The following is a 25,475-nucleotide window of genomic DNA, read 5'->3' as shown; positions in this document are numbered from 1 at the left end:
CAATATACCCAGCATCTCTCCTCCACACATGTCCAAACCATCTCAATCTTGCCTCTCTTGCTTTGTCTCCAAACCACCCAACTTGAGCTGTCTCTCTAATATAATCATTCCTAATCCTGTCCTTCTTCGTCACTCCCAGTGAAAATCTTAGCATCTTCAACTCTGCCACCTCCAACTCCGCCTCCCGTCTTTTCGTCAGTGCCACTGTCTCCAAACCATATAACATAGCTGGTCTCACAACCATCTTGTAAACCTTCCCTTTGACGCTTGCTGGTACCCTTCTGTCACCCTTCTAGACTGTGCAATTTCACAGTCCGAGAGGGCCTAATCTGTCATTTTTAACATACTCCCTGGTGAACTTGATGTGGCTCGCCACAGAGTTGATGTGGTCAGTGAAATGTGGTGCGTCCTGAGATGTAACTTTAACCCAGGCGTTGTCCACAAATTTGAACCAATGGCTAGGTGGTGTCCATGAATAGGACATCAGAGCCCTCTTTTCCACTTCCTCCATGTGTACAGGTTGACCATACCTGAACCGAGGGGGGCTTAAGAGTATGTCTGTCGCCATCTTACAATGCTGTGATTTCGACTGTTCCCCAATCCTCTGTGAATAGTGCATATTGCCATTGTAACTCTAGTTGTTACAGCAATTTGCATATGAAACCGATCATAGTTTTTGGCTATTATTCCTCTTTATTGTTTGTAAGGGTGGGGATACCTGCAGTCAGTTGAAACCAAAGATGTCACTTAGATGAGTGATGAAACGTTGCTGTTAATAAACGTTGTGTCTAGCTGAACTGATTCAACTTTCTGTGATTTCCTTGCCTGGATGATTGAGCAGGCATAAAGACATATAGGCCACTTGATTTCTGTGATGGGTAATACAAGGAAGTGTAACTTAAAAAGAGACCAAGATGGAGAACAGCAGGTTGAAGCCATTTGAGGGAAATCAGTGTGAAGCCTTCTGCATTTGCATGGGAATGCTCAAATTAGGCACATTGGTAATACATTATCTCATAAAACAATCATACTATATTATATACATTACAATTATATTACATTGTAATGATTGTTAAGTAATTCTAGGACCTATTTTCATAATACTGATTTTCTTCCTATTCATACTTTTGCCATTATGGCTATGAAATAGGTATTACATTACATTTTAAGTGGTATTAACAAGGTCTTAAAAAGTCTTAAATTTAACTTGTTGAAACCTGCAGAAACCCTGTGGCTAAATAAGCGCTAGTCAACTAGCTTGACATGGTTTAATATAAGAGGAGTTTAGAGGAAAGGTTTAGAGTAAGTTAGGACAGTAAACTCTTGAATACTCATTGTTTTCATTAACTTTAGCGTCAGTTTTGATCAGCTCACCTACGCTGTTATTCTTCTTCTTCCAGAAGACCATGTTGAAGGAGCGGAAAATGACTCCTTCAAAAGCATCTAAGCAAACTTTTGCTGTGGTGTCAAAGATCAAGAATAAGATGCTCAGTGAGTGCGTCTTTCAGTTGGATATGATGGGGATAGAAATATGAACATAAATCTTTAATTAACACGTTTCTCCTCATTGGTGTGAACGGTTCAGTTTTATTTTTTCACATCTTTTGGCAACAGAAAGTGGAAACAGTTTTTGTATCATTAATTAATTAATTGCATCTAATATGAACAATAGATGGATAATGGATGGATGGATGAACAATGGAATACTACGCTTGGCTTTGGCTTTTACTATTGTGCCCTTACTTAAACACCATTACTCTTGGTGTCTTCTGTTGTGCCATCCTATAATGCCAGTTGGTAATGCTTGAAACTTTCTGCTAATTGCTGACTGTCTTGTAAGTCACTTTGGATAAAATATGTGCCATATTACTAAATGTATATGTAATTAACTCGTGCTGATTTTTTTTTACGCCCACACCAGACACCTCCTCCTTCTTCAAGATGAATTTGAAGAGTAACAACAGGGATTTAGCTTTCGCCCTGCAAGTCGAGAAGGAGAAGAACAGGCAGCTGGTGATGGAGAAAGTGTACCTACAGAAAGAAGTGGAGGCCATGCTTTTTGAGCGAGCCATTTGGAGACACAAACATGAAAAACTGGTAAGTCTGCCCCCATGCAAATAGCTGTGCACATGTATTCTTCTGATGAATTTTGAGATGAAATGAACTTTATCTATAGGCAGCAGTAGACTTAAGTTGTGCACAGGATTCACTGGATTCATAAACAAATGCAAAGATGACATTATGCACAGGATTACTGTACAAACATCAGAAACCCTGAATGAATGGCAACATCTGTGCTAAGCTGAAAGCATGGACCACTGCTTTCAACTCAGGGGATATGGATGCTTACAGAAAGTCCAGATACAACCTTAGGGAGGTCAAAGGTAGTACAGAGACAAATTTAGAGTCCCACTGTCAGGGCTCCCACCTGGGACCTATGTAGAGAGGACTACAGACAATCAGAGACTACAAGGGAAAAGCCAGCTGTACTCCACATTTGTTAGCCTCACTCCCAGATGAGCTTAACACCTTCTGTGCTCGCTTTGAGGCCGTGAACATCAAGCCTAATGTGGAGACACCTGCAGCACTGGAGGACACTGTGCCATCACTGACTATGGCCAAGGTGCGGGAAACCTTCGTGAAGGTTAGCGTCCACAAAGCACCTGGCTCGGATGGCATTCCAGGGCAGGTTCTCGGAAGCCTGTGCTGACCAGCTGGCCCGCCTGTTCACAGACATATTCAATATTTCTATGGCCCAGTCTATGGATGCTCTAATACCAATATCAATATCGTAACTCGTAAAACTGATCCAATACAACCTCACCCAATACCTGAGTAGATAATTCCAGTGGAAATTGTGAAAAGTGAGCGATACCTTTTTTTTTTGCCATTTGTATGGGAAGAGAAGGAGCTGTAGCCAGTAGACAATGCAGAGTGATGGCAGAGAAGCAGATGAACACATGGATGTGTCATTTGTCCAAATGCAGCGAGAAATCAAAAGGTTAAAAGCATGTGTAACTTGGATGAGTATAGACAACCCAGGCATGGATGCGATGCATTACATGGGTGGGGCTTTTTTTTGTTTTTTTGTTACCTGCTATACCAACTGCATCTGTGTTGTGTGTGGTTGCATGCCCGCCGTGTTTTGTGCTTCAGATAAAAACTACATAGAACTATGTTAACAAAAAAACCAAAAGAACAAGTACAATCTGTTTAAAAATGACTGAAATAAATACCTCATTGTACCAGGGGCAATGTGACACAGCAATGCAACCTTGTTTTTTTTTTTAATTGCACATTAAAATAAATCAGTCAATGTATGTCCATGATCCTGTAGATAAAACAATCTAGTTAATTCAGTACCAGTTAATATAGCCTACGCTTCCAAAGCCTGCATAACCAACTGCCTTATCACTTGGCAAAACTCTATATGTATGCAGTGAAGCAGAAAACATGGCTGACATGCAAGTACACACAATACCTGGTGTAGCAGGTTAACTAGCTGCTTCGCCCCACCCATGTGATGAGCTGTGTCCATGCCTGGCACTAATATATGATAATATATCATTTCAGTTGTTCTGCTACAGTTGTATGTTGTACTGAAATCCACTGAATGTGTTACAGGTTACGTTTAAGTGAAATGTGTGGCAGTGCCATGTTTGTTCAGGAGAACACAAAGTTGAATGTTAAAATGGCAGCAACAGCATCATGTATATTTAATTCGTTACAGTCAAAAGTAGGGGTGGGAATCACAGAGTAACTCACGATACGATACTATAACGATACATTGCCCACGATAACAATAGTATCACGATACAGCGATTATGCGATACTCAATACATTACAAGACAATCATCTACAATACATCACAATATCTGTGTAACTGAAGGAGAAAAGATGCAAAAAGCAGGAATTATTCATTCACTGCATTGTGGTGTCAGTTTCACAGAATTTGACAACTAAAATGTGTACAACAATGTACAACAAAGTGCATAGGGTCTTAGCTGGGTGCCTCTTTAAAACACACACACACACACACACACACACACTGACTGCAACTTGTCCATGTCCTCGTGTGCCATCATTCCAATGGAAAATAGCCATAAACTGGTAAAAGGTCTAACTGCCAGAAAGCAGAACAGTTCTGGGGTAAAATTTTTAAAGGGGGATACAACTGTGCTTCACTAAAATATTTTCAATGTGTGTAAATTAAAAAGAAAAAAATACATTAATGCAAAAATACATTTCTCTCTCAAAAAAATAATACACACCTTTGCTCTCATCTCTGCATACAACGCTGGAATAGCTTTTTCAGTGAAATATTTTTGACTTAGTATGTCATATCTTGGTTCCAGTGTTTGAAGCATTCTGTGAAAACCTTCATTTTCGACTACACTGTATGGCCAAAGGCCAAGTCAAGTCAAGTCAATTTTATTTTGTCCTTTGCCTTGCAGGGGCTTTACAGCAACAACATCCTGCCCTTAAACCCTTACATCAGATAAGAAACAACCCCCTAAAAAAAACCTTTAACAGGGAGAAAAAATAAGGAAGAAACCTCAGCGAGAGCAACAGAGGAGGGATCTCTCTCCCAAGATGGACAACGTTTAATGGATGTCCTTGCAAATAAACCCAGCGATAGACTTAGTCATACTGGTAGCCCTCGGGGATGAAAAAGGAAGCTTTGCTTTAAACATCATATTTATAGTAGGCTGACTTCCAGTTGTGGTCACGTTAGCCATTTTCTCCACGACAAGATCAGGATGATGACGAACAAGGTGGCTATGCATGTTCGTGGTGTTGCCCATTGTATTGGTATTACTTCTGGATGTCAAGTTAAGCCCCTGAAGAGCTATAGACACAGTAACTTCAGTCTGACACGAATGACAGGAGATGTAATCCAGTTTAAAAACGTTTTACTGAAAAAAAGGTTTTATTACATCGTGTCACACAGTAGAAAAACTTTATGCTCACGTGCCTAATGCAGCTGCTGTGCCTAACGCAGCTTTCTCTCTGAATTAATCACTGAACATGACGTCACACGCTATTAAAGGGAACGTCCTCACATTTTGGCTCTTACATATCCGGCCCCTAAGCAGGAAGATTGAACATTAACAAACAAACTCAAAAATAAGAGCCATCAGACTTAAACAATTATCAGACTCAACTCAAATGTAAAGAGTTATCAGCTATCAAGAGACTGCAATTAACTATTTTAAAATCCCGTTTTATTTCTTCACATTTTTCTTCATCATGTGGTCTTCTTGTGTTCACACTCCTTCTTGCAGCAAGCACAGTTTATTTACAAGTCTCTCCAGGGTGCTGGTTTTGGTCTGCAGCTTCACTCTGTACTATTCCACTGGAGTCAGGTATGGTTTGGATTATTCTTCCCATTATCCATGTGTTTCATGGGGATAAACTGTCAACTATTAACACCATGTCTCCAGGCTTGAAGCTTCTCTTCAGTCTTGACCACTTCTGGCGCTCCTGGAGAAGAGGCAAGTATTCACAAATCCACCTGGTCCAGAATAAATCTGCAGGTATTGGACTTGCCTCCACCGTCTTCTAGCATACTGATCATCCTTGCTGAAGGTTCCTGGTGGCATGTTGCGCTGTACTTTCATCAGGAGCAAATAGTTGGGTGTTAAAGGCTCTATATCATATGGATCATCTGACGGGCTTGTGATCGGTAGGTGATTAATTATGCTTTCAACCTCACACACGAGAGTCTGAAGACTATTGTCTGTGAGAGTCTGTTCTTTCATAAGGGTGCTAAGGATCCTGTGTACAGTACGGATTTGTCGCTCCCAAATCCCTCCTTGATGGGAAGCGGCTGGGCTATTGAAAATCCATTTAATGCCCTTCTTCTACATAGCCTTTTCAATGTGTGTCTGGTTCAGATTTCCAATAGCCTCTCACAACTCCTTTTCTGCATCCACTAAATTTGTGCCATTATCAGAGCGCATGATGGTGACCTGGCCTCTTCTGCTTATGAAACGGCGCAAGGCATTGATACATGAGCTGGTGTCAAGACTGTCCGCTATCTCTATATGCACTGCCCCGATGGTGAGACAGGTAAATATTACACCATACCTTTGAAAGTTCCCCGGCCCCATTTAACATCAAAGGATCCAAAGTAATCGATGCCTACATTGGTGAAAGGTGGCTTATCCGATAAAAGACGATCTTCTGGCAAATTTGCCATTTTTGTTCCCCCACTCGGTCCCGCAGTCTCCTACAGACGGTGCATTCTGATATAAGCTTCCTGAGGTTGCTTGAGGAAAATTTCTGTGTTAACTGCGACAACATATAGCTGCACCCAATTTTTTAATGAACATCATGCAAGATGAGAGTAGCAACTCTTGAGTGTTTAGAGAGAATTGCTGGATGTTTTGCATCCTCTGACATGGCAGATCTGTCCAGTCGTCCTCCAACTCTCAAGGTGCCATCTTGCAATGTGGGATCACATTTATGTAGCTATTTCTCTTGACAGACTGATTACTGTGGAGAGCCTTCATTTCTTCAGCAAACCATTTATATTGACTGTACTGGATGATTTCTGTTTCTGCAGCCATTAGCTGTTCCAAGAGAAGAGTTTTCTTTTCCATGTCAGATTTGTACCCTTCCATATGATGTATAAGTACTCTGTCTCACTGGATCTTTTTCTGACTGACTGACTTGAGCGTAGTAACTCTTTTCTTTTGTCCTTCAGGTGGATCAGTGTTCCTTTGGCTCTCAAAATCCATGCAACTGCTCTTTTTAGTCGGTCCCAATTGGAGTAGTACTGAAGCAATTTGTTCACAGGGTCAGACCTTTCTGTAGCTGTGATGGTATTTACTGTGATGTTCTTGACCTCTGGATCATTTTGCAGATTTTGAGTCACATTATCTGGTCTCTTTGGCCATTCACTGTCTGGCTGTAACAGAAACTGTGGTCCATTTATCCACATTTCACCTTGCATCAGGCTCTGAACTTTCATACCTCTGGTGGCCTGATCAGCAGGATTCTGTGATGTTCTGATGTACCTCCACTGTACTGGTTTAGTAGCCTCTCGTATGAGAGTAATCCTGTTTGCTACAAAGGTATTGAAGTGAGCTGTCTCACTATCGATGTATCTGATCACTGTTGTACTGTCAGTCCAGAAAATAGACTGCTGAAGTGGGATTTGCATTTCTTCTCACAGCATCCTGTCCACCTTTACAGCGACAACTGCTGCAGTTAACTCAAGTCTTGGAATAGTGACCTTTTTAAGTGGGGCCGCTCTAGACTTCCCCATCCCAAAGGAACAATGGCTTCTGCCTTGCTCATTCATCAGTGCAAGGTAAGATTCTGTGTCATAAGCGTTCTCACTTGCATCAGAAAATGATGCAGCCGTGCTTGTACTGTGTGTCCAAATCCCATAGGCTTAATGCATCTGTTTATGCTGAAGTTCGATAGGTGAGTAAAATCTTCCTGCCACTTATACCATTGATCGGCTTGCCAGCCCCTGACTTCTTCCTCCCATCTTTGCCTTTCCTTGCACAGGTCCCTCAAAAGAAGCTTGGCAGGAAGTACAACTGGTGCCAGGAAGCCAAGAGGGTTGTATATGTAGTTTATGACAGAAAGGATACCTCTTCTAGTCATTGGCTTGTTCTACAGCTTGATACTATAGGCGAATGTATCAGCTTCTGTGTGCACCATTGTACACCAAGGGCTCGTTCAGTGGGTAGAGCATCTTGAGTGAGATCAAGGTCTTTTAGCTCGCCGGCTCAGTGCTCGGCAGGGATGGATGACAAGACTTTGCTGCTGTTGCTCACCCATTTTGTGAGGTTAAAACTTCCCTCTGCACACAAGTCTCGAAGGTTCTTCACCATGTCTACTGCTTCTTCTTCCATAGACTTTAAACAGTCGGCTACGTAGAAATTGCACTGAACGGTTTCAACAGCTTCTGGAGTTGCAGTGTCTTTTCTGTCTTTGCCGTTCTCCGTAAAGCATAAGAAGCAACACTAGGAGATGAAGTCACTACAAAAAGGTGCACTACCATCAGGTACTCCTTTATCGGTGCACTTAGGTTGCTGTCTGGCCACCACAGAAATCGCAATAGGTTGGCGTCTGCGTCTAGAACTCTCACCTGATAGAGCATTGATTCAGTGTCTGCCATCATCGCTATTGGATCTTCCCGAAACCTCAGTAAATACCAATAAGCATATTGGCGAGGTCAGGTCCCTGCAGTAATTGACCATTCAATGACACATCCTGATATGAAGCTGTGCAGTCAAAGACTACGCAGATTTTCTTTTTCTTCGGGTGGTATACTCCATGATGTGGGACGTACCAGACCCTGTTGTCATTGGGGTCAAGCTGTTCTTGAGGAACTTCAATAGTGTAGCCTTTATCAAATAGGATCTTCATGAAGGCCTTGTAGTCATCAAGAAACAGTTCATTCTTTCTCAGATTTAGTTTTCTCTTCAGACTACCAGCTCGCTGTTCTGCCACACAGCAGTTGTTTGACATCTGAGCTGCTTTATATCTCAGCGGAAGCCACACACAGTAATGCCCATCCACGGACCTTGTTGTCTTTTGTACTGACAGCATAAACTGTTTGTCTTCCTTAGACATCTCTTCCTTGTCTTCATAATGATGCTTCGGAAAGTCTGTGTTGTACTGCTGGACTGGTAGCTGTTCTATCTCCTCCACTGAGATTCAGTTGAAACTGTAATGAATTGTCTTATCCATGGAATTTATGCTTTCATTCTTTACAGGTCTGCACTCCATCGAGCCCAGAATGGTCTTCACGGCGTAGGGCCTGTCATCCTGACTACTGATTATGTGCCATGGCTCCATTGCCTTTGAGTTGTTGGCGCCTATGAGAAAGGGCCACATCAGTGTCAATGTGTGGTAAACTTCACTCAGATATGGCCACTTTTGCAGATGTTGTTGACTGGGGATGTTTTCTCTCTGTACAGGGATGTTGCTGTGTGTGAAGACTTGGTAACTGAATGTACTTCGTGTCCTATAGATCACACACTTCCAGGTCTGAGAGCATATAGCTGCTAATCAGCTTCTGTCCACCAGGTTCCTCTTGCCCCATTGTGCTTAGTAAGATCTGAGTCGGCTTTCCTTTCATATTCAGTTTCTTTCGGAGCTCCTCTGAACAGAAAGTGGCTGTACTTTCAGGGTTCAGAAAAGCATACATCTCTATAGGCCTCCCACCCTTAAGGGATCTCACTTTCACTGGCACAATTGATAATGTACACTCTATCTCTCTGGCCCCAGTGTAGCCATCTATTTCTTGTGCAAAAGGCTTCTGAGTACCTGTGACCTTTTCTTTAGAGTGCTGTCAACATTTGTTGACACGGGCGTATTCTTATTGGCTTCTTTCTCCTCATGAAGAATGTCTGGGTGTCTCTGTGAGCACTGTTTGCACACCATTCTCTGCTTGTCTTCTTGCATGTTTTGCCAAAAATGGCCTTGTGTTAAACACCTAAAACATAGCCCCTTTGTATTTAGGACTTCAATATGCTCCTTGTGTGCTAGCTCTGTAAAGTTGAAGCAAGACTCCAACGTGTGATTGTTTTGACAGAAAAGACGGTGTTTCAAAGGCATTAGCCACTTTGAATGGGCTAGCCTACTTTGCTGCTACAACTGGTCTTTTTTTCTCCACCATCACATTGGTTGCGAAGCTGCTTCCTTTCACCCCACTTTTGATAGGTTTCCCCTTTTCTTAGTTTTCCCTGTCGCAGATGTGCGGCTGTCTTGGAGGTCGCTAAAAAAGTGGATCCATAGCTATTTTTGCCTGACAGTCACTGAAGGTAACAAGGTCAGCAAAGCTTGCTCTGTGTCCTCTCTTTTCCTTGATTTCAAATGCTGCATTGCACCACCGTTCCCTCATTTTGTATGGCAATTTGGATACCACTATCCTCATGTTTGTGGGGTTATCCATTTCCTCCATGAACTCCACAACTTCCATTGTGTTATGACAGCCAGTCAAAAATATGGCATAAGTGTTCAGCGCTTTTCCGTCTTCGGACTTTATTTGTGGTCACTTCAAGGTTTTATCAATATAGGCACTAGCTATCGTTAGCTCATCTCCATAGTGCTTCTGAAGCAGTTGTTTTGCTTCCTTGAATCCTCGGTGCAGTAGTATGTTTGCAGCTAAGCACAAGTTCTTGCTGTTCTCCTGCAGTGTACTGTTGCAAGTAGTACAATTTGTCCTGATTACTATCAGCTCTCTGTTCAGTGACTTGTTCAAAAGCTCTGATAAAGGAGCTATAGTTAAGTGGATCTCCCTTGAACACTGCAACATCTTTAACTGGCAGCTGAGCCTGTTTCTGTTGATTAACGAGCATCTCCATTATATTTTACTTAAGCATTACTTAAAAAATGCTATCATTGCTTCTGTCATGCTGTTGCCTGTCAGTGTTGTCTGTGTGTCTTGGTCTCACAACCTGTGGGTCTGTAAATTGCAGTGACCTGGATGCTTTCGTTGCTCCAGATACAGGCATGTTAGTGGGCGGATGATATCTCTTTTCCTCTTCCTTCACTCGAACTTCACTTGCCACGTATGAGCGGACATAGCTGTTCATGCCATCTTCTGATCTCTCATACTCTTTCAGTACTCTTACTTGAGCTCTCTTTTCTGCAATGGCTGTCTCTAAATTCAGCCTTTCGATATTGGCTTTAACACATGCTTCCTCCAATTCAAGCTTCTGTTTCCCCTGTAAAGCTGCAGCACGTTCAACTAATCCAGCTAGCTTTGCTTCTTCATTAGCACAAACTTATGATCTGGCGGACATCACAGATGAGCGTCCCACAAATGAATCCTTTTTTTTGTGTTGGTGGGATATTACTAACTGTGACTTGCGATGCACTATCTTCCGGTCCTACATCATTATTTAGGTCTTCATTATGAACACTGTATACCTCATCATCCTCAGCTGTTCCATTTTCTATGTTTCTTTTGCTTTCACGCAAAGCATGTACTCAATTTTCATTTTTTTCTGCAAACTGTCTTATAGTCATCACCTTAGGCTCAAACCAATTGCTTAGATCAGCAGCCTTTTCATCTTCAGGCAGAAGATCTCCTACTTGCTGGCTGAGCTCTTCAAACTTAATGACAAGAGCATAGAGTCATGGTGCATGCACTCTTGCACTTTTTACAAATTGCCGGCCTCATTCATCAAACTTTCAACTTCTTTCTTTATACCAGTTATCCGAGCTAATACCCCTCTCCTGGCTCCAAGGAGCTTATGCAATTTATTCTCCAATGCTTTCTCAGTTAGCTTGATCCTTCTTTTAGAGTTCATCTCTACAGTGTCAATTCCTTCCTTATCTTCAGCCATCATATCAGCAAAGCAATGCGTAAATTGTGTGCAAATGATTAAAAGGTATTTCCACTTTTCTCATCAAACAGGTGCAGCACAACTTCTAAAACACGCAGAAACTTCAATGGCTTTTACGAAGACAAGCTTTCATATTTGCACTCAAGAGTATATACTGAGTAGCTAGGATCTTGAATCAAATTAGCTTCGTCATTCAGTATTCACTTCAGAGTGTCTGGCCGTATATCTTCAGAAATTTGAGTCTTTTAAAGGTTCTCAATCCTTTCTTTACCTTTCCGAAGTTCTCTTTTAATCAGGGCATAACACACACATTGCGTTAGCTAACATCCATCTCTCCATTGTAGTTCATTCGTGTTAATTTCCTCCGAGCAGGTTTTCTTCTAAATGTAGTGGCATTCCTTCTGGATGTCAAGTTAAGCCATTAATGAGCTGCAGGCACAGTAACTAATCCAGTTTAAAAAAGTTTACTGTACAAAGGTTTCAATTACATCATGTCACATGGTAGAAAAACTTTATGCTCATTGTCAAATTCAGCTGTGCCTAACGCAGCTTTCTCTGACTCAATCACTGAACATGATGTCACTCATTATTAAAGGGAATGTCCTCACATATTGGCTCTTACACCCGTGTACTTAACTTTCATGAGACAGTCCTTGCATATCGCGTAGTCTTTATCGATTTTGTTTGTCCTATCAGTATTGTAAAAGCTGATGTGGGCCCAGAGTTTGGACTTGAAAGATGACGGTGCCTCTATGATTTGCCTTCTCCTGCTGTCTACCATTTCTCCCCCTGTGAGTTTCTTCTTCACCACAAGTTTACATCATTCATTTGATAAGTGCCACTATTAGGAGTCATGAAGCAGTGACTCTGGTAAGTTAAATTGGTGGGGGAATCCATTTAGAGCACCTGCATATTTTAATAAGAAATATCGATATTTGGCGCCAGTGTTTCAATAACATATCGCAAGAGGAAGTAATGCAATATATTCCTGTACTGATATTTTGTCTGACCCCTAGTCAGAAAGACAGGAACATCTGATGAAAATAAAACATGTTTTCAAAGTCAGTGTTACAACTGTAATGGTATTATTAAGAACTCATATTGGCACTCGGTTTTGGCAAGTTTGTAAATGTAAGTACTTGTACTTGGTCTGAAAAAAAGTGGTATGGGTGCATCCCTAGCCCAGTCTTTAGTCCCCACATGTTTCAAAAAGGCCAACAACATCCCAGTCCCTGAGAAAGCCAAGGTAACCTGATTCAACAATCGCCTCATCACTACCTGATACGCTGGATCCACTGCAGTTTGCCTACAGACCAATCCAATCTACCGACGACACCGTCACCATCACGCTGCACACCACCATTTCCCATTCCAACACCTACATCTGCAACTGGATATCAGACTTTCTGACAGGCAGACTCCAGATGGTTAAGATGGGCAGCATCACCTCCTCCTCTTTGATCCTGAACACTGGTGCCCCGCAGGTGTGCTATGCCCACTCGTGTACTCTCTGTTCACTAACATGACTGTGTGGCCCACTAATGCTCCAATTCCATTGTCAAGTTTGCTGATGACACCACCATCCTCAGCCTCATCACAGATGGCGACGAGATGGCCTTGTTGCTGTCACCCACTGCGCCATCTGCTATTTCCTCTTTTTACTGTTACAATACCCGTTCATTATAGTTATTGTTACCGACTGATGTAGAAGACAATGATGGGGGTGTAGGTAAGACTGAAGGGGGCAGTGTTGTAGTAGAACACCTTGCCTCTTGGATGGGAGAAACAGGTTTTGATTTTTTAAAAATTATCCCCCCCCTTTTTTTTTTCTCCCCAATTGTTCCTGGCCAATCACCTCGCTCTCCCAGCCGTCCCGGTCGCTGCTCCGTCCCCTCTGCCAATCCGGGGAGGGCTGCAGACTACCACATGCCTCCTCTGATACATGTGGAGTCACCAGCCACTTCTTTTCACCTGACAATGAGGAGTTTCGCCAGGGGGACGTAGCACGTGGAAGGATCACACTTTTCCCCCCTACCCCCCCAATCAGGCGCCCCGACTGACCAGAGGAGGCGCTAGTGCAGCGACCAGGACACATACCCACATCCGGCTTCCCACCCACAGACATGGCTGTTTGTGTCTGTAGGGATACATGACCAAGCTGGAGGATCGAACAGGCGATCCACGTGTTGGTAGGCAACGGAATAGACCACCACGCTATGCAGACACCCCCGAAACAGGTTTTCTTAAAGTGATGGTGTGATGCATCTGATTTTTTTGTTGAATTTATTGTGAAGGCAATCAGTTCTACAATCCTAGGCCCTCACAACATGTTTAAAGCTCAAAAACTATAAAAAGGTTCACTAGCCCTTTAACCTGAAAGTGCAGTATTTGCTACTGAGGGTTTTTTTAGCAGTCGGTGGGTATTAGTTGGTGACCAGAAAACTATCTGTTAAAAAGCAAGATGTTCACAATAGGTCCAGGTAAAATGTGTTCTCCCCCTCCCCCCTTTCTCTCCCCAGTCGTATCCGGACAATTACCCCTCTCTTCCGAGCCGTCCTGATCTCTGCTTCACCCCCTTTGCCAATCTGGGGAGGGCTGTACATTACCACATATCTCCTCCGATACATGTGGAGTCGCCAGCTGCTTCTTTTCATCTGACATAGCCCATGGGCCAGACGATATTTCGGTACACTCAAGGTGGCAAAACTTACTTATAATTTTTGAAAGGATCCATGTCTGTAGATGATATTTTGGTATGATAACCATTCCTGAGTGGCAGCTGTATCACAGTTATCAGCTCATGAAGTTAACCACCCGCTAAACTAAATTGCATTTTAGACGCTGGTGCATATCCTGGTTTAGCCTCATGGTCAGGACATTTTTCAATGTTCTATAATATTGTCTTTGGTATCATTTTAAAGGGGACCTTCTTAGCTTTCATTCAAGCCCTGTTGTGGATATTTCTCACAAATATAGAGGTCACTTGAGCTCTTCAACCCGTCAATAACACACATCTTTCTGCAATTTTCGCCTAAACTATATACTTTCTTTTAGCCCTGTGGCGTCTAGGAATATCAGGGACACAAAACACAAAAACTGGAATACTCACAGGACTGTAAAGATTCAGGAAATGTATAATATACCCATACTATTTCATTGTGTGAGGTGATTGTGAGCCTTAAATGAGAACTAGACCAAAGCCAGTTAGGTCACAAACTGGTCTCTATACATTTGTTTAACTACACAATCAAAATACATGATAAAAAGGAATACCATAGTGAGGTAATGAACTATTTTAATATTTTAAACAACATTGACATTTACATATACTTAGTCAATGATACATGTGATCCCATATCATTAGTGGGTATATGTAATGGTAATGGGTAGGGTAATGGGTATATGTGAATATGGTTACATTATTGTTATCAAGCTCTGGGTAAAGTCCAGAATCAACATCCTGTGCATCAATAGACTACTACCACAGTAATACCATCAGAATCATTACACTGTCATTCATCAAACTGCTAGTTTCTCTCATCATCTGACTCCCCAAGTTCAAAGTCCAGTTCTGGACCATCCTGCTGTTTTTGGTTACTGCAGGTCTGTAACCTGCACATGTCTGTGCATGGAAGTCCATTTGACAGGCACATGCAGCTTGGCATTTTGCATGAATGCACACACTTGCATGTTAGCATTTCCAAGACCACATCTGGTGCAGGTGGGGAGCGCATCCAGTAAATGGCCAGCTTGCCTTCATCGTCTGTCCATCCATACTCAGTAGGGCTTGGCACCACAGGGTTAGCCTGCAGACAGCACTTCCATATTGCTGCCTGATAGTTGGCTCGTTGAACATGCATAAAGAGACAGTCTCTACATGGTGGCAGCTGGCTGGACTCAACCTCTCCCCTTTTGGTGCAGAAGAGCTGGTAACGCAGTTTGTTCACCTCAGCAGTGCTGCTATTAGCAACATACATCCGACAGGTGAACTGCTCAATTTTCTGGAACAGCTAGCTCATCACTCACATTCCATGTCTGTCCCAGTTGACTAAAAGTCTCTTGGCAGGCAGTGTGCTTTCTCACTATCTTCAGGGCATTCAGCTTCCCTCGACCAGCGAATGCACTGACAGTGTCGCAGCCTGTGAAGGCATGTAAGCCAATTAGGCTGTCACAGATGCTGTCTCCAAGTGAACTTGCCAGTTTGGTGATGTCGACAAACCGTGTGCGGTTCTGAGTCCCACACTTCTGGTAGATGGGACAGGTGATGTCCTTCTGGAAGCCAAGACAAAGCACCATGACATCAGTGTCCTCAGCTGTGATGATAACTGACTTTGAGCCCGCATTTGCTGCATGCAATGCATGCAGGAGCAGACGGGTGTAAGCTTCTTCATGTGTGGAGTGCAGTTCTGCTGCTTCCTCACACCCATCTTCTGTCAACTTGTAGCAGGTTTCCTCACAGGTCATGTACAACACCTTGCCATGCAGCATAGCTCTGCATCGTGGGAGTTTCCACTCTTCCACCTGAAACTTGATGAGACTGGTCTTGTTGGAGGAACTGCACAGAAATTTTCTCCACTGCTGGACGTGGTGTCCCCCTGCAAGATTCTTGTACTGGAGAGTGATGTCTCCACCCCGGTTCAGTCGTTCAGCATCTTTGATCGAAGTCTGGTGATAGACATCAAAAACAACATCAATCCTCCCACTCTGTGCTCCCTCATGGAGGACCTGGGTCAAGGCTGACTCTGCCACCTGTGCAAAGGTTTTGTTGTTGCCATTCATTTTTTGGACCAGGCTCATCCCATCAATGATGGAAGTAGATGGGATTGGGATGTCTTCTGCAGGAGATACATTCTTTTCAAGCTCTCTGGCAAGTGCAGCCTTGTTTGTTTTTCGTAAGGACCCATCAGCATTTGCCAGTGCCCATGGTAGTGGGCCCAATGGGTAGGCAAGGACATCCTTCAGATTCACCTTCCTGCTTTCAGCCACCAGGATCATGTGACTGAAAAGTTTTCTATCTGCCTTCAGAACCACATCCTGTGCTTTCTTTCCATGAGCTTGTTTTGTGCTGACATTGGAGAATGTTTTCAGACTTTGCTTGGTCATCTTGTCGTGGAATTTCACAGGTGGTGGGTCTGCATCTAACCTTGTTTGCTGGAATGCTTGGTAGGCCTCTTCTCCTTTCTCAAGAGCTCTCAAGAGATCTATGGTCACATCAGGTGGAGCCATGTTGCCAGTGGAGAGGCTAACCAAATCAATCTCATCAGGGGACATAGGATTGAGCCAGTTATTCTCCATAAGGTCCATGAGAGACTGGACATCTGCTTCATCTCTCTTGATCCTTGGACTCTGTAGATCTGGATGAGACCATTTGCACCTGCCTTGACCTGTCAGGTCTCTCAGCTGTCTGAGGTACATGCTTCTATACTCAGCTGTGAGATAATATTTGGTCACAGCTCCTGGCTTCAAGCTGAATCCCTTTGTCCCTCCAGCTGTTTGGGTGTCTTTGTTCACCGTTTCTTCTATAGCTTGGTCAACAGGGATTCGGCCAAAGGGATTGGTGGAGCCCAGTTGGACTGAGAAGCCTCCTTCCATGAATTCTGTGTACACATCTGGGTGTGTGATGGGCAGCTCAGACATCTGGGCGTAGTAGTAGGGGAGGTAGCGTGCATAATTCATCCTGTCATAAGCAAAGCACCATGGGATCATTGCTCGAATGCTAGCCAATTGTAGCATCCAGTCTCCCTCTCTGGATGCTCGGATGAGCCCCAACAAGATTTCAACCATGTCCAAATAGGACATCCAGAAGTTCGAGAGGCTGCCGTTTCCACCTCTAAGGAACTCACGGTAGACTTCAAATAGATCCATGATGCGTGTACAAGAGCTGTTCTCGAGGACCTCCTTCAAAGCATGTTGTGAGACTTCTTTCCCAAGGCTGTCAATGGTCTTCAGTGTCTCATTCAGGTGAACCATGTCATTCCTGTGAGTTTCTTCCAACCAGGACAGGAAACCATTCAAGGTCAGTCGCATGAGAGCCTCATACAGGAGCTTGTGTAGTCGCACTGCCCTGTTGTACTTGCGGCCATCCATAACACCAGCAATTGAGCCTTCTGCAATCATGCCAGACTCAATGCAGAGGTCTTTGAGTCCAGCATCTTGGAAACGCTTTCCTATTATTGCCAGCAGTGTGCAGATGGTGTGGAATACCCCAAGCCTAACGATGATATCATGGAACTTGTCATGGTGTTTCCATGTGATCTCGACAGCCTTCGCATACAGGGCTTGGTCAAAGACACAGACAATCTTCCTCAGGCCTAAGCACTGCATGATGCTCAGTGACTGGTTAAGCACCTCGTTGACAGTAGACATTTGTGTCGCTGGAGCATTGATGGTAGGCAGATAGCCTATATTGTCGGGGATGACCGTCATCTCTCCTCGAGTCAGGATGTTGAAGCCTGTCCAGCTGCTGACTGACTGTTCTTCTTGTTGTGACATGCGTGCTAGGACCCAAAGAAGGTTTTTCTCTCTGGCAAGCTTAGTATTGGCTGCAGTATCGGCATCTGACTTTTTGCTTTGTGGTGGCCCTACCCGTTGTCCAGCATTGTAAGTTGGTAACATTGGTGGGGGTCCATCAATGCTTCTCTTCTTTGTTTTGGGAACAGTGGGCATGGGTTGGACAGGAAGTGGGTTGACTGGCTTTGCTTGCACAGCAATCCCATTGACTCTGTGAGATGTTCCCTCACCACTGACAGTTTCTTCAAGACGGTCGATATTGTCCCAGGCTAAAGTTGTGAATATGCCAGGATGGATGTTAGCTGGAAGGGCAATGCCACTCCCTGATGATGATGAGAGTTTCTGGAGACACAGGGCAGTGTTGATCTCTTCCATCTGTGAATAGGACACACTGTGACCAAGTCGGTTGAGGATGTTTATCAACTCTACATTTCCTGTCAACGATTTGACACTGAATGGCAGAACAATGTGCTTGGAAGGCTTGTTATTTCCACATGTCACTGCATATACTATGTCATGGCCAAATGACTGCAGAAGGCACTGCACTCTCTGGGATGCATGATCAGGATCATTTGAGCCTGTGAGTAGAGAGTACAGGAAGATAATGAGCGACTCTGGAATGGTAGGACATTCTGCTTCTGGTTTGACTTCAGGCGGCCAGGTTTGAGGAACATCTTGACTTTTAATGTCAGCTCTCAATTTGATGGCTGCTTTGGCTATAACATCTTGTGCACTGACACTTTTCAGGGTCTGCAGCTCCCTTTTGAGAGACTGATTTTCTTTGGCAAGTTCCCTCATGGACAAGTTATCGGGATAGAGGAGGAATTTTCCTTTCTCATCAGGGAATATCTGCAAGGTTCCAGCAAACTCACTCTCCAGGTTTCGCCTTATGTGCTTCTTGGTTGATTCCTTGACTTGGGCAATGCCTTGGGAGTTCATTGAAGCTACCAGTCTAGAAGAGAGATCAGTCATTGTCATCACTTGAGGATTGCCAAAAAGCTCCATCCTGATGAAGAGGAACAGCTCATTGTATGCCTTATTCACAGCAGCTTCATACTGGGCTGCAGCATCATCATCTTCATTGCTGGCAACCTCTCCTTTGGAAACCTCTTCTTTGGTGTAAAGTCTATAGCATGACCTGTGGTAGTGCCCTTCAGCTGCTACAAGGTCTCTACTCACAATGGCAAGGATTCTGCTGTCCCTTTTCTTTGTGGCTGCACTCCTGATCTTTGCATCAGCTCGCAGTTCTCGACACTGCACCAGTACTTCTCTCGTATTCTGTCTCTTGGAATATTTGCTGTTTTTCTGACAAAATATGCACTCTGCATCATAAGTCCTAGATGTACTTGGAGCATGTCGAGCTACTCTCTTAGATTGTTTCTCTTCAGCAGAGACACAACTTTTCTTTTCTTTTGCAAGGAGGCCATCAAGAATTTGCTTCATAGTGAAGATACTGCGACACTTTCTGTGGTAGTAGATTGCTGGAATCTGTCCCTCAGGAATGTCTTTTGCCAGTTTCAAAACTGGTGCATGATTTCGTATCTGAGCTGCCCTGAGCAGAGTTCTCCATGAGTCGACACTTTGTAGTGAAACCAGCTTATCTGTATCATCAGAACAGTGGATAATGCACTCCACCCGTGGGCGCTTTGGTATTGGGTAAAAACTTGCTTGTTCACCAGTGGCCATATTCAGTCAGTTTTCACCTGCCACATACAAACAAATACATGTAACTTAGGTGTATGAACACTACTAAAACAAAGTTTACTTTGCTTCACCAGCGTCATATTACCATTATTTATCTTACATAGCCACAAATAGATACATTACCTAGTTGCTATGCAACAGCTGTATTTTGTCCACATGAGGCCGCTAAAATCAACACAAGATGAAAGTTCCTCGTAGCCACTTTAACTAATCATATTAACATATACATTAAAAGAACATGCTAACATTATGGGAAATTAGCTTACAATCTTCTCCAGAGTGAGACAAGAAGATAGATACCAGTTTCCTCTATATGTGTTTAGTAGAAAGCTATCTGGCTGCACATTAGCCTAGCTTAGCACAATGAATGGAAGTACACAGTGCTGGTTATCCTTGGTTGTTGGCCAACTAAGAACTGTCCCAGAGTTTAAGCTAGGCTAATCAGTACCAGGGTTGTTGAAGTGCTATATTTGTAAAAATCTGGGCAAATACACAATTGTGAGAGGCACAGAAACAGGTTTCCTGAAAGAAAAATGAAATAGCTGCTCATTTGGAAAGGTTATCATGTATTATTTTACTTCTGTTAGTGTACCAAATAAAATGGCACCAGTGAAGTTGTGTCACCTTGGGTGATATCGATATCTGGTCTGACCCATGGACTAACTGGCTTTGGTCTAGTTAGTTTCTTAGTAATAATGCCCTTCTAATTTAAGGTTCACAATCACCTCACACAATGAAATAGTATGGGTATATTATACATTTCCTGAATCTTTACAGTCCTGTGAGTATTCCAGTTTTTGTGTTTTGTGTCCCTGATATTCCTAGATGCCACAGGGCTAAAAGAAAGTATATAGTTTAGGCGAAAATTGCAGAAAGATGTGTGTTATTGACGGGTTGAAGAGCTCAAGTGACCTCTATATTTGTGAGAAATATCCACAACAGGGCTTGAATGAAAGCTAAGAAGGTCCCCTTTAAAATGATACCAAAGACAATATTATAGAACATTGAAAAATGTCCTGACCATGAGGCTAAACCAGGATATGCACCAGCGTCTAAAATGCAATTTACTTTAGGGGGTGGTTAACTTCATGAGCTGATAACTGTGATACAGCTGCCACTCAGGAATGGTTATCATACCAAAATATCATCTACAGACATGGATCCTTTCACAAATTATAAGTAAGTTTTGCCACCTTGAGTGTACCGAAATAGGAAATTTTGGGCTCTGGCCCATGGACTAACAGTGAGGAGTTTCACCAGGGTGAAATAGCGTGTGGGAGGATCATGCTATTCGCCCCAGTTCCCCCTCTTCCCCGAACAGGCGCCCCCACCAACCAGAGGAGGCGCTAGTGCAAAGACCAGGACACATACCCACATCCGGCTTCCCACCCACAGACACAGCCAATTGTGTCTGTAGGGACACACGACCAAGCCGAAGGTAATACGGGGATTCAAATTGGCGAGCCCCGTGTTGTAGACAACGGAATAGACCCCCATGCCACCTGGATGCCTAAAATGCATTATTTTTCATTAGAACAATCTGATTTTAAGTCCTGAGATCTTTTAATCGATGCCATTTTTCAGTGGATATGTGATATTTGCCAAGCATTGTTTCTTGTGTGTCTCACGTCCTGCACATGTTTCTAGTTTGCCTTGTGTCAAGTTTCTGCTGATTTACTGTGAAAACTCAGATAACCAAATTGCCTGTCTTAACAACAATGGCGAGTTCTGCCCACCACTTTGCATTCTGCTTCCAAATCCATCGGAACCAAGACAACCTCAGCTTGAGACCTCATATTGTATGAGGTCTGTAGTATGTATTAACCTCATATTGTATGCACTTAAAGTAGTTTTCTGTTCTGTTGCACTGTGGTGTTATATCAGTGTTGATCATTACATTTTTGTTAAATAAAAAGTAATCTTATCTAATGCTTTGGACCCCATTACTAATGTCAGACATTAGCCTTTTTGCACCAAGTTTGAAGGTTTGCTTTACAATTCATAGCATTAGTTTTGAGATAATTTCTTTCATATCTAAGCAGTATTGGTATTCTAACTGGAACATTCCTAACTGAATTGATATCAAATTGAATTGAAACCAAACAGGTCGGGACTTTGTGACTCAAACTCAAATGGGGAAATTTGTGCCAGTACCCAGCGCAGCTCATAATCATGCCAGAGGTGTGGTCACTTAAGATGTCTGAGAAATTGACTAATGAACTTGGTTTTGAATAACTGTTTTTCTCTTACAGCTCCTGATATTGGATGACCTCCGCAGCAACACTCTGCATCACTTGAGCAGGGCTGCTGACCTCCTTTCTTCAGAAAATGTGAGGATGTAGCTAAAATGTGTCAACAAATCAGATTATAACGATTGTATATTACTCGTGTGTGTAAAATATCTCAAAAGTATATTTCACTAAATGCACTCAACAATCTTAACTCACATAGGATATCCCCGAAGCAACTGAGTACTGTGGTCAGTCTGCAGACAAAAATGATAACAATTTTCAAATGGAAAGGTGAGTAAATTTCTCAGCTCGATGTGTACCTTTAAAACAAGCACTTCAATATGTATAAAGTGATTGTAAAAAATGTATTTAAATATATATTTTTTCTCTCTTCCTCTCTTTATCGCTCTCTCATTCTTAAACTCTCATATGTAGACCTCCGTTTCAGCTAACTTCCCAACCAGAATGTTCAAGGGAGGACATTTATCTGCCTACACAAAAAATGATGGACTTAAGTGAAAAAAACGCCTCCCACAAGTTCCAAAGTAGACTCGGCAAGTCCACTGATTTTATTTCAGGTATTCGGTTATATATATATATATATTTAAGTTTCAATTTATAATCATTCAGTTTTTTGCTATTGTCAGACTGGATTTATAGATGTAGTTTTGTCTGAAAGTAGTCAATTTTATTTTATTTTTTTCACCTTTTTTGTTTTGCAGATGGCATGCAGGAAATGGCAAAGCCTTTGGGTCAAGACAGGCTTGCTGCCCAGAAGGAAACACCTTCCCTGTCCACTAACCCAAGAGTATCTGATATTAACTCAACACCCTGTCCTCAGAACAATCAGGACTGCTCAGATGCCACATCCAACACGTCAGACTCTTCTGCTATTGTTGTCAATCAGCCAAGAGGCTTGGCTATGGCAACAGAACCAGAGCATCATGGTGGACAAGAGAAGACTATGCTACTGAACACAGAGATGGAGATGACTGTAAGCGATGGTGTCTCAATACTCACTGTGGAAATGGAGGGCAAAAAAGCTGGTAACTCTGATAAACCAATGAGGGTGAAAAAGGCGCACACAGCAGATGCAGTGGGGAAGACTGTCAGGGAATTCAAAAGGAATAACAAACGAGGTAATGTGTTTCGTAGGGCTAAGAATCCTGAGGAGGCTAACACCATAGGTTCTGAGTTGACTGAGATACAGAATGTTCATGCTGTCACCCCATTACAGACAGACAGCCTTACAGAGAACGCCCTCACTGACACTGAGGTTAGTGAGCCTCATCCACCTATTGGGCAAAACAGGATTCATATTACCTCTCGTATCCCCAGATTTAACAAGGCCAATGCTTGTAAACAGCAGAAATTAATGAAGGATACTTCAAAATCATACGACCCAGCTAAAACACTTGCTATCCCTTACCAGTTGAACAGCAATGACATTGTCTTATTTGAGAAGGATGGTTGTTTCATTGACTGTGAAGTTGAGAGCTCCAGAGCCAAAGAAGGTGCTGAATTTACATCACAGCTCGACATGTCAGAAGACAACACTTCATGCAAGAAGAATTCACTTGAGTCAAACAAAGCAGTGACAGTCAGGAAAACCTTTGTAATCACAAATGATTTGCCATCTCAAGAAGGAAACTTGGAATCAGGTTGCAGGGAAAGTGGGGTGCGCAAAACAGATTTTGAATCCAAAGACCAAAAAAAGAGGGACCATGAAGCTTGTCAAGACCACCAGCTGGACACAATTTTAACAGCGCTAAACTCCACAAAGCCCAATTCAGAATGTTTACACAGTCTTTCACACTTTCTCAACAAACCTCAGAGCAAGAGAAGGAGAACTCTAGTGCCTAGAGTCTCCAGCAGAAACCCCACAACAAGTCGTAGAGAGACATTCATCATCTCAGTCGCTGGCGATAGTCCCTCACTACACAGTGCTGTAGTCAGTCCCACGGAACAGCCACTCTACAGCTGCTTTTCTAAAGAACCGCAAATTGTCATGGATGCTTGTGAAGAGCACCAAATCACTCTTGCTAACTCAGATTTGGGACATATTTATGGAGACTCTATTGAGGGCACACATGGCTCATGTAAGCAAATGTGGGAGGCCACTCAGGAACAAAATGACTTTTCAGAGGGCTGGAGTGGTGATGGTGACCATGAAACATTGCTATGGAATCACAAAACTGTTTCAGAAATTCAGAAACCAAAGAAGGCCTGGCAAGCTGACGAGAAGAAAGTGTCACCTCCAGGTCTGATCACCCTTTTTTTTTTTGATCCAGTTTTTCCTCATGATGGAGCTTATATCAGAGATGTGCAACATGACCCAGAAAGGGTCGGTGTGGGTGCAGGTCTTTGTTCCAACCAAGCAGTTACACACCTGAGTCTACAAATCAAGGTCCTTAACAAAGACTATTGGTTGACTAATAGAATCAATTGTGTAACTGCTTGGATGGAACAAAGACCTGCACCTACACCGGCCTTTTTTCTGGATCATTTTGCCCAATACTGGCTTATATTGATTTTATTAGTTTTTTTTTTATTTTGCTGTTAAACCTTAGTAGTGATATGAACTTGATTAGTGGTATGTGTGATGAAGTGACAAATTTGGCAACTTTTTTTGTGTGTGTTTGTGTTGTTGAAAGAACAGTCCTAACATCACTGACTGACAACGTTACAACTTCTGATGATGATGGCGTAGGCCGAAGGAGGAGACAAAAAGCTGCAGTGAATTACAAGGAGCCCCCCCTGAACAGGTGAGGTTCTCTAGTGAACGGTGTTTTGCACTCTGATGATTTCTGAATGTGTGCTTTTTGTCTAATCAACAGCGCTGTTATTATTTGTTATTCCAATCCATGAAATCAATAATAATACACTTGTTTTTGTACCCTTTTCAAGTCAAGAGCACACACCGGATTCAGTGAATCTTTTTTTTTCTTTCCAAATAGTAAAATCAGACGCGGCGACAAATTCACTGACACCGAGTTCCTGAGGTCGCCGGTTTTCAAGAATGCCAAGAAGAAGAAAGCAAAAACGAGTCTTGACAGAAAGACATTGGAGAGCTAGAACTTTTTCTGTGGATGGATTGATTGTTATAACTCTTTCGTAAACCTTTTGGAGAAAACTTTCAGAGTTTTTAGAGTTTCAGAGAGAAGACTCATCAGAAAAACTAGAAATGTTTGCAAGTGTTCCTGCTTTCTAGACCTCACATTGTTTGTGTTTACAATATGTACAATATGTACACATCATTCTGTTAAATACATTGATTTAGAGTTGCATTGTCTCATGACCATCATTTATTTGTCTCTTCCTCAAAATGTAGTCTAGTTGGCAATTGTAACAGAGATTGACAGGAGGTCAGGCATAAATTATTCAGTGTAAGCTGTTAACCTGAGAAGTCTGCTCGTGGTTCCTCTGCCTTTCAAGGCGGGTGTTCCTGAAAACCGCTATAAGCTTGGCTTGTGTATGCATGCTGTGTAGGAGTTTCTATTCCTATGCAAGTAAGAGAACAGTAACCTGTCTTTGGTATACAACACTTACTGGGCGTATAGAATTGCACGGTAAGTACAAAAACTGCAGTCCATGCTTATCTTTTGCTAGGCAGGGATTATTCTATGTAAATTGTGCTCAGTTAAAATGTAAATAGTAGTGGTGTTGGATTCTCCTTATAGTAACAATTCTTAAAAGACTATAGAGACTATTT

At 42.7% G+C, this 25,475-nt stretch overlaps 1 protein-coding gene and 1 long non-coding RNA gene across 2 annotated transcripts; both read left to right on the top strand.

Annotated features, from left to right (window-relative positions):
* The first annotated feature begins 914 nt into the window (after positions 1-914).
* On the top strand, positions 915-23,626 carry sgo2 (shugoshin 2). The gene is made up of 8 exons (XM_056288914.1): positions 915-1,001; positions 1,404-1,491; positions 1,922-2,097; positions 21,785-21,862; positions 21,984-22,054; positions 22,199-22,341; positions 22,486-23,277; positions 23,598-23,626. Exons 1-8 carry the CDS (start codon positions 915-917, stop codon positions 23,624-23,626), a joined length of 1,464 nt encoding a protein of 487 aa, XP_056144889.1.
* Positions 23,627-23,911: 285 nt separating this feature from the next.
* On the top strand, positions 23,912-24,968 carry LOC130120829 (uncharacterized). Its single transcript, XR_008811009.1, has 3 exons — positions 23,912-24,024; positions 24,423-24,528; positions 24,721-24,968. It is a non-coding gene; the product is annotated as an uncharacterized LOC130120829 (long non-coding RNA).
* Positions 24,969-25,475: the final 507 nt, after the last annotated feature.

The sequence above is a fragment of the Lampris incognitus genome, chromosome 11 (genome assembly GCF_029633865.1).
Source record: "Lampris incognitus isolate fLamInc1 chromosome 11, fLamInc1.hap2, whole genome shotgun sequence".
NCBI lineage: Eukaryota > Metazoa > Chordata > Actinopteri > Lampriformes > Lampridae > Lampris > Lampris incognitus.
Note: the sequence above shows the minus strand (reverse complement) of the source record. Positions and strands in the feature narration are given on the sequence as shown.